The sequence below is a fragment of the Ascaphus truei genome, chromosome 2 (assembly GCF_040206685.1).
Source record: "Ascaphus truei isolate aAscTru1 chromosome 2, aAscTru1.hap1, whole genome shotgun sequence".
NCBI lineage: Eukaryota > Metazoa > Chordata > Amphibia > Anura > Ascaphidae > Ascaphus > Ascaphus truei.
In genome coordinates this window covers 82,464,409-82,474,930 of record NC_134484.1, presented here as the reverse complement: position 1 = coordinate 82,474,930, position 10,522 = coordinate 82,464,409, and the positions used below count along the sequence as shown (strand labels likewise).

The 10,522-nt window shown below is 52.6% G+C and overlaps 1 protein-coding gene across 1 annotated transcript in view; it reads left to right on the top strand.

Annotated features, from left to right (window-relative positions):
* LOC142488111 (uncharacterized) overlaps window positions 1–9,903 on the top strand; it is a 93,489-nt gene extending 83,586 nt beyond the window's left edge. The window contains exon 6 of the mRNA XM_075588484.1: window positions 9,872–9,903. Within this exon, the coding sequence (XP_075444599.1) occupies window positions 9,872–9,903 (32 nt within the window). The remainder of the gene's footprint in view (window positions 1–9,871) is intronic.
* Window positions 9,904–10,522: the final 619 nt, after the last annotated feature.

Genomic DNA, 10,522 nt, shown 5'->3' with positions numbered 1-10,522 from the left:
TACATAAAATGTGATGAAATGTGAGTAATCATTTTGTAATACAATGCACATGAAACCTCAAGAGTAGCTAAATGCATATACATGATACAGAAAGTACATATATGTAACATTTGTGTTTAAACCAATATGTTGGGTTTTTAGTTCAAATAATTATAGGAAGATTGAGGTAGCCACATCTTATGAGAGATGTCAGCAAATATACATACCATGATCAGTCATACTGCAAATATACCTATAATGCAAAGGAACAATATATAAATTGCAAACATTGACATGCCATCTTCAGTACCGTAAACAACACATCAAAGTGTGTATTTGGTGTTAAATGTGCAACACCATGTATATTTAATGACATTCAAAATGTAAATGAGCCTGGTGTACACATCATATGGATGTACATGTTACACTGCACCAATAACATTGTATGTAAGCATACTAGAAGCATGAATGAGTATGGGCATAATATGTGTATTGTGTTAGCATAAGGAACAACACAATGCTAAAATATTAGTGCTTTGTTACCCCAGTTGTATTCACATACACACAACTAAAGTACAATTGAAGAGGGATTATATAACCTGTGCAACAATAACATACCGGTGCCACATCCCTTTGTGCACACAGCAGAGAAAAGAAAGGTGTGCAACCCATATTCATCTGTGTCCTAACAGAAGGTTATATAAAAAAAAATTATTGTTAAGATAACATAATGTAAGTATAAAAGTAGAACTTGGAACATATCTGTTTTTACTTACAAGAAAAAAATGAATTGATGAGATTCTGTCGTGTCTGGCCACCACTGGCTGTTTGTTCATTTTCAGCAGCTACATGGGTGGGATGCTCGTCTACCAAAGGCTCAGCTAGGTCTGATTGTACATTGTGCCTGAGTGCAACATTGTGCAAAATGCAACAGGCAAGGATAATATCAGACACTTTTTGAGGCTTGTATAGAAGAGCCCCACCAGTTCTGTCCAGACACCTAAATCTGGTCTTGAGTAGGCCAAATGTCCTCTCTATAACAGATCTTGTAGATATATGGGCTGCATTGTACCTCTCCTCTGCTTCAGTTTGAGGGTTTAGCACCGGAGTCAAGAGCCACGGCCTAATTCCGTATCCTGAGTCACCTATAATGAATGGAGCACACATAAGCTTACATTAGTGATCAAATTCTACAATGCCAACATTCCTAAATAAAAATGTGTTTTGTGTTATAACATGTAAATGTGTACTCACCCAGCAGCCAACCATATTCAAAATGTCCCTCTTCGAACGCATGGAAGACTGAAGAGTTCCTCAGGATGGAGGAATCGTGACTGGAACCAGGGAATTTGGGTACCACATGCATTATCCTCATCGTCGCATCACATACCACCTGTACATTGAGTGAATGGTAGTGCTTCCGATTGCGGTACACATGCTCACTCTGACTAGGTGCAATCAAAGCAACATGTGTGCAATCGATTGCACCCAGCACACATGGTATCCCTGCTATATTATAAAAGCCAGTCCTGACTTCCAGCCACTCTGTCGCCTCTGTAGGAAAATGAATATAATTCCTAGCGCGTCTATTGAGTGCATAGAGAAACTGGGTCAAGGCCCGCGAGAATGTAGATTGCGAGACCCCGCCCACTATGCCCACAATTGTCTGGTATGACGCGGAAGCAAGATAATGTAATGAGCACAGCATTTTAACAAGCCCAGGGACTGCACGACCTCTGGCTGTGAAAAAATCTAAATCTCCCCTTATCTCCTGATAAAGAGCTAAGATTGCTGCTGAACTCAAACGATAGCGACTTACAATCTCCTCCTCACTCATCCCATCTAACAGGGTTCTCTCCCTGTACAGACGCGGACGAGGCACAACTTGTCTCCTCTGTCTTCTCCTCTGATCTCCTGTCCCTCTCCCTGTCCCTCGGCCTGTCCCTCTCCCTGTCCCTGTCGTATCCGCGTCACTGTCCCTGTCACTGTCCCTCGGTGTGTCCCTCCCTTGCCCTATATGATTGTCTTCATCATCAAGCATGTCATAGAAAAGAATGTTCCTCCGTCTCCTAAACAATCTCAACATTTTGAAATGAGTAGCTGTGAATGAGCAGGTAATGGGCGTCCTTTAAATAGGTATAATGATGTCAGGTGACATAGTAAAATGCAAGGTTTTACATGAACATAATAAAGTACTTGTGTGGCAAGCTGTGTGCAGTTGTTGTGTGTATTCTGCAGGGAATGATGATATTTGCCAATGATGTGACGTGATGCTTTGTAGAAACATTGCTTGCAAATAAATAGTTGCATGTGCAATGCATGTAAAACTTGTGAACGCAAGAGTCAGTCATGTAATGAGACAAAAAGGCTGAGATTGATGTGGGAAAAGTTTTGTGTAACATGTGTAATTAGCCATGTTATTGTGACATGTTGCCAACAATGAATAGTCGTGTGCATATGCATGCATTTCTGTAAGGAGGATAGTTGCTATAGAATGAGTTTACAAGGTGTCCCAATGCTGAATTACTGTACATGTGTGTATAAGTTAGGTTGAAGTGCTTGTAATGCTACGGTTACAATGTAAACATGCAATGTGATTGAGCGTCCAATAAGTGACGTCATGAAAATAGGGAGGACCAAACGTAGATGTAAACATGAGAATTTAGATGTACATGAACGTTTAAAGATGCGTGACACATTACAAGCATTGTGTAATGTAAAGGAACATGAAGATACGGTGTATGTGTGACATGTGTGACATGTGTAACATCATGTAAACAATTGTCGATCAATGCAGTAAAATGTGTGCTATGATGTGAGGTTCTCCTTTAAGAGTTGAGTATAGTATTTTCCCTTGCCACATCATCACATGATGAGTAATGTGACCCGCAAATGCTGCAAACATGTAAAAGTATAATGTTATGCAAATAATACACGTCAGCCGTGACACAATGCAGGGAATGCCCCCCACACTGTAATGCAAATGACGTTTGTATTGTGAGCAATGAAACGTAAACAGTACTATACTGTTATACGTCCCCGCTCCATTGACTCCATTGATGTACAGAAGATTTTTTTTTTCTAAGTGCCGTTCCGGCAGCCTTAGCGATCGTTCTCCCGTCCAAACTGCCAACTTTAGTTGGCGGGAGAAATCGGCCATAACATCTCAATTTCGTAGTGCCGATCAGCCCCGATAAGCTGTTTTTTTTTGTTGAATCCAGCCGATTTAAAAAAGTGGCGATCAGTGGCGAAAACAGGCTTATCGGCAGCCGACTGGCCATAACAAAATAATCGGCTCTGAAACCTGGCGAAATCAAGCACTTATCGGCGCTTACTGAATCTCAAACCCAATTTTGGCTATAAAATGGTGATAATTCCCTTATCAACGCTTACTGCATGAGGCCCTATGTCTTCTTTCTTCTATTTGTAATCCATAACGGGGGTCTTTCTCTTTGTTCTTCGTCTTCTTCTGTCTTCCTCCGGGGTCTTCTTATCTTCATCTGCCACGCCCTGGTCTTCTTGTTCTTCCAGAGGTCCTTCCTCCTCGGCGTCTGGCTTCAAAATGAGACGACATAGGCTTTTATATGCCTATGACGTCACCTTTTCGTCATATAGTTCCCACGGCCCTGATTGGACCGTGAAACCCATGTGATTTTGTAAAAAAAATTAAATTTGATGACCTCATTTAAAGGCAATTATGCCAGCCAATCAGAATGGCTGTGCTTCAATTGCCTTTTAGACGACGTCATCAAAAGAAAGATGGCCACCCTCAAATGGTACGGTAGCCAATCAGAGCGTGGAAACTGAATCCCAACTCTGATTGGCTCTAGTAGACCATGTGACAGAGGCTTTGGGTAGAACGCCTGTATATAATATATAAATATATATATTTATTTATTTATTACTAGCTGAGAGACACGGCGTTGCCCGTGAGTTAAATTTCCCGCTAGGAAAGGGGGGGGAGAGGGGGGAAAAGGGGGGGAGAGGAAGGGAAAAGGGGGGGGAGAGGGGGGAAAAAGGGGACAGTGGACAGGAGGAGGGGAGGGGAGGGGGGGGACAGTGGACAGGAGGGGGGACAGTGGACGGGGGGGAGGACAGTGGACGGGGGGGACAGTGGACGGGGGGGACAGTGGACGGGGGGGGCAGTGGATGGGGGGGGCAGTGGACGGGGGGGACAGTGTACGGAAGGGGGACAGTGGATGGGGGGGGCAGTGGATGGGGGGACAGTGGACGGGGGGGACAGTGGATGGGGGGGCAGTGGATGGGGGGGACAGTGGACGGGCGGGGGGGACAGTGGATGGGGGGGGACAGTGGACGGGGGGGACAGTGGACAGGAGAGTGACGGGACAGTGGACAGGAGGGGGATGGGACAGTGGACAGGAGGGGGACAGGACAGTGGACAGGAGGGGGACGGGACAGTGGACAGGAGGGGGGTTGACAGTTTACAGTAGGGGGGGTGACAGTGGACAGGAGGGGTGGGGTGACAGTGGACAGGAGAGGGACAGGACAGTGGACAGGAGGGGGACGGGACAGTGGACAGGAGGGGGACGGGACAGTGGACAGGAGGGGGACGGGACAGTGGACAGGAGGGGGAAGGGACAGTGGACAGGAGGGGGGGTGACAGTGGACAGGAGGGGGGTGACAGTGGACAGGAGGGGGGTGACAGTGGACAGGAGGGGGGGACAGTGGACAGGAGGAGGGGCAGTGGACATGAGGGGTGGTGGGTTGCTTAAAATTTGCGGGTCCCTCCTCTCCCCTCCCCCTGTATGTTTCTTTGCTCCCCCCTCTCTCTCCGCTCGGGCCCCCCCCTATGCATAGCTCCGGTCCCCACCCTACAGTGTCTGACACACACACAGTGACACACACACACACACACACACACACAGTGTCACACACACACACACACACACACAGTGTCACACACACACACACACACACACACACACACACACACACACACACACACACACACACACACACACACACACACACACACACACACACAGTGACACACAGTGACACACACATACACACACACACACACACACACACAGTGACACACAGTGACCCACACACACATACACACAGTGACACACACACACACACACACACACACACACACAGTGACACACACACACACACACAGTGACACACAGTGACACACACACACACACGTCACCTCTCCTTCCGGCCGCCGCCATCTTAGTTACTCCACGAGGGAGGAAGGGGGTCCTTCCGGGCGCCGCCATCTTAGGTGCTGCATGGCAGCTAAAGGCTGCCTGGCCACTGCCTGTCCGGCCGTCGGGGAGGGGGGGAGGTGAGTGGAGCATGGGGGAGGTGAGTGGAGCACGGGGGAGGTGAGTGAAGCACACCGGGGATGGGGGAGGGTAGTGGAGCACACTGGGGAGGGGGGGAGGTGAGTGGAGCACACCGGGGAGGGGGGAGGTGAGTGGAGCACCGGGGAGGTGAGTGGAGCACGGGGGAGGTGAGTGGAGCACACTGGGGAGGGGGAGGTGAGTGTAGCACACCGGGGAGGGGGGAGGTGAGTGTAGCACACCGGGGAGGGGGGGAGGTGAGTGAAGCACACCGGGGAGGGGGGAGGTGAGTGGAGCACACCGGGGAGGGGGGAGGTGAGTGGAGCACACCGGTGAGGGGGGGAGGTGAGTGGAGCGCACCGGGGAGGGGGGAGGTCAGTGGAGCGCACCGGGGAGGGGGGGAGGTGAGTGGAGCGCACGGGGGAGGTGAGTGGAGCACGGGGGAGGTGAGTGGAGCACACCGGGGAGGGGGGAGGTGAGTGGAGCACACCAGGGACTGGGGAGGTGAGTGGAGCACACCGGGGAGGGGGGGAGGTGAGTGGAGCACACCGGGGAGGGGGGAAGGTGAGTGGAGAACACCGGGGAGGGGGGAGGTGAGTGGAGTACACCGGGGAGGGGGGAAGGTGAGTGGAGCACACCGGGGAGGTGGGAGGTGAGTGAAGCACACCGGGGAGGGGGGAGGGGGGAGGTGAGTGGAGCACACCGGGGAGGGGGGAGGTGAGTGGAGCACACCGGGGAGGGGGGAGGTGAGTGGAGCACACCAGGGAGGGGGGAGGTGAGTGGAGCACACTGGGGAGGGGGGAGGTGAGTGGAGCGCACGGGGGAGGTGAGTGGAGCACAGGGGAGGTGAGTGGAGCACACCGGGGAGGGGGGGAGGTGAGTGGAGCACACACACACACACACACACACACACACACACACTGACACACAGTGACACACACACACACACACACACACACACACACACACACACACACACACACACACACACACACAGTGACACACAGTGACACACACACACATACACACAGTGACACACACACACACACACACAGTGACACACACACACACACAGTGACACACAGTGACACACACACACACACACACGTCACCTCTCCTTCCGGCCGCCGCCATCTTAGTTACTCCACGAGGGAGGAAGGGGGTCCTTCCGGGCGCTGCCATCTTAAGTGCCGCATGGCAGCTAAAGGCTGCCTGGCCACTCCCTGTCCGGCCGTCGGGGAGGGGGGGAGGTGAGTGGAGCATGGGGGAGGTGAGTGGAGCACGGGGGAGGTGAGTGAAGCACACCGGGGATGGGGGAGGGGAGTGGAGCACACCGGGGAGGGGGGGAGGTGAGTGGAGCACACCATGGAGGGGGGAGGTGAGTGGAGCACAGGGGAGGTGAGTGGAGCACGGGGGAGGTGAGTGGAGCACACTGGGGAGGGGGGAGGTGAGTGTAGCACACCGGGGAGGGGGAAGGTGAGTGTAGCACACCGGGGAGGGGGGGAGGTGAGTGAAGCACACCGGGGAGGGGGGAGGTCAGTGGAGCGCACCGGGGAGGGGGGGAGGTGAGTGGAGCGCACGGGGGAGGTGAGTGGAGCACGGGGGAGGTGAGTGGAGCACACCGGGGAGGGGGGAGGTGAGTGGAGAACACCAGGGACTGGGGAGGTGAGTGGAGCACACCGGGGAGGGGGGGAGGTGAGTGGAGCACACCGGGGAGGGGGGAAGGTGAGTGGAGAACACCGGGGAGGGGGGAGGTGAGTGGAGCACACCGGGGAGGGGGGAAGGTGAGTGGAGCACACCGGGGAGGTGGGAGGTGAGTGAAGCACACCGGGGAGGGGGGAGGTGAGTGGAGCACACCAGGGACTGGGGAGGTGAGTGGAGCACACCGGGGAGGGGGGGAGGTGAGTGGAGCACACCGGGGAGGGGGGAAGGTGAGTGGAGAACACCGGGGAGGGGGGAGGTGAGTGGAGCACACCGGGGAGGGGGGAAGGTGAGTGGAGCACACCGGGGAGGTGGGAGGTGAGTGAAGCACACCGGGGAGGGGGGGAAGGGGGGAAATGAGTGGAGCACACCGGGGAAGGGGGGAGGTGAGTGGAGCACACCGGGGAGGGGGGAGGTGAGTGGAGCACACCAGGGAGGGGGAGGTGAGTGTAGCACACTGGGGAGGGGGGAGGTGAGTGGAGCGCACGGGGGAGGTGAGTGGAGCACAGGGGAGGTGAGTGGAGCACACCGGGGAGGGGGGGAGGTGAGTGGAGCACACCGGGGAGGGGGGGAGGTGAGTGGAGCACGGGGGAGGTGAGTGGAGCACACCGGGGAGGGGGGAAGTGAGTGAAGCACACTGGGGAGGGGGGGAGGTGAGTGGAGCACACCGGGGAGGGGGGGAGGTGAGTGGAGCACACCGGGGAGGGGGTAAGGTGAGTGGAGAACACCGGGGAGGGGGGGAGGTGAGTGGAGCACACCGGGGAGGGGGGAAGGTGAGTGGAGCACACCAGGGAGGGGGGAGGTGAGTGAAGCACACCGGGGAGGGGGGAGGTGAGTGGAGCACACCGGGGAGGGGGGGAGGTGAGTGGAGCACACCGGGGAGGGGGGGTGAGTGGAGTGCACAGGGGAGGTGAGTGGAGCACGGGGGAGGTGAGTGGAGCACACCGGGGAGGGGGGGAGGTGAGTGGAGCACACCGGGGAGGGGGGAGGTAAGTGGAGCACACCGGGGAGGGGGGAGGTGAGTGGAGCACGGGGGAGGTGAGTGGAGCACACCGGGGAGGGGGGGAGGTGAGTGAAGCACACTGTGGAGGGGTGGAGGTGAGTGGAGCACACTGGGGAGGGGGGAGGTGAGTGGAGCACACCAGGGAGGGGGAGAGTTGAATGGAGCACACCGGGGAGGAGGGAGGTGAGTGGAGCACATCGGGGAGGGGGGGAGGTGAGTGGAGCACACCGGGGAGGGGGGAGGTGAGTGGAGTGCCGGTGAGGGAGGTGAGTGTGATGGGTGGGGGGAGAGGACAGAGAGGTGAAGGCTGCAGGTGAGGTGTGTTGGGGCCGGAGGGTAAGGGAGCGGGAAATGAGCCTCCGGGACCGGCGGGTAAGAGAGCGGGAGGTGTGTGTGTGTGTGTGTGTGTGTGTGTGTGTGTGTGTGTGTGTGTGTGTGTGTGTGTGTGTGTGTGTGTGTGTGTGTGTGTGTGTGTGTGTGTGTGTGTGTGTGTGTGTGTGTGTGTGTGTTTGTGTGTGTGTGCGGGCCAAGGGACCAATGAGATTTCCCCTAGGGACACAGGAAGATGCAGACAGGCATACAGTGCTTTCACTAATATATAATAAGATGGGAATGTAGTGTGTATGGTTTTTATTGTGGGTAGCGAGGGTGGGTGAAGTGGGTGTGGGCCTTGCGGGTGGGTAGCGGGAGGGCTTAACCCCTTCATGACCGTAGCGGTATTAACCGCTATGGTAATGAAGCAGCATTAATGTATTTTAATAATATTGTGCGGGAGAAGGGGGTCTCCTGAGCTGAACCGCATTGATTTCTGGCTCAGGGACCCCCTCCTTCCCGAGTTACAGGCCCCCGATTTGGGGCATCGGTGCCAGTGTTGCTGCCATCTTTATAGCAGGCACGTCGCGTCTTGGATGCTATAAAGATGGCGGCGACACTGGCACCCGATGCCCCATACCGGGGCCTGTAACTCGGGAAGCAGGGGGTTTCTGAGACAGAAATCAATGTGGTTCAGCTCAGGGGACCCTCTGCTCCCGTACACTACCATAAAGGGGCCTGTATCTCAGGAAGCAGGGGGTCCCCGGACCTAAAACCAAAGCGGTTCAGCTCCGGAGACCCTCTGCTTTGTTTACATTTCGCGATCATGTGATCGGGACATTTAAATGCAGAGGGATACCGGCACCTCATAACGGGGCCTGTATCTCGGGAAGCAGGGGGTCCCCGGACCTGAAACGAATGTGGTTCAGCTTCGGAGACCCCCTGCACATGTACACTATGAATAAAATGTTATTACAAATATTTTTATTTGGGCCGAGGTTTGCACCGAGAGAGTGGCGGATATCTCTCTGCTGCAGACACATCTCGGCAGGGGATGGCTTATCGGCAGCTTATCGGCAGGCAGACTGTCTCGCCACTGGCTAATTGCCATGTTTTGAAATGTTGCTCTCGCAGTGATTCACCAGGGATTCGGCCCCTCCTGCATACTGCGAGGGCAACATGCTCAAAACATGGCGAGTTCAAACCCCTGGCAAATGCAATTTTTCGCTGCTTAGTGCATGACCCCCTTAGTGTTGGTTGCAATAAAAGTCAGAAATCATAGGTGCTAGTGTGCTATTGTGTCTTCAAAATTTAAATGCAATGTGACCAGTTCATTCTTCCCATTCATCTTTGTACGATCTGATAGGATATCCTACTGTATGTAATGATATAGAAATTAATGAAATGTAAAAACTTGAGATGACTAACAAATAGTTTAAAATAAGAAATATTTTTTTAGAAAGCAGTAAGTGATTTTATGAAGAATACAATTATACAAATATATTTGCTCTTCTTCCAAATGTACAATCTTTTTCTATCCACATTTTCTTATCTTTTTCAGACTGGCTGGATCTTGGACATCTTCACCTGTAAAAAGAGAATACAGAGGCGCCAGCCTTTATTCTAAAACCTCGCCCGGCGTACCACTCTGAATACCGGGTCATGACGAGCTATGTTTTCCAACCGTATAGTAATTGACTCGGGGTTCTATCGGTTTTCTATCGAGCGCAGAATCCATGTATCGGGCGCAGAAAATTGTAATTTAGCGATGTCTGTAATACAGTCTAGGAACTCAAGTGGGCGATCGCGAGCTGTTGTCTTAAAAGTCTAATAGCAATTCAACCTACTGTACAGCCGTACAGTTCTGCAAGTCTGTGTGTGTACAGTAATTGTAATTTGAAGATTTATATTTGAAGCAGAGATTAACGTTACAAGTTCATACTGTATACAGTAGTCTGAGGCTCCTTAGCCATACACATAAAAAATATGAGGACACATACTGTAATGTATACAGAATTACAAAAATATAACGTCGTGTCTTCCGCATATAAAATATTTTTTTCCGCTCATGCGGATTGGAACCTTGCTGAAACGCATACTGTATGTGTGTCATCACATTTCTATATGTATTATTTATTAATCGATGCTTTTGCTAGGCTTGCTCTTCTTTTCATACTGTTTTTATTTATGCGTATGTGTCTCATTGGAACCT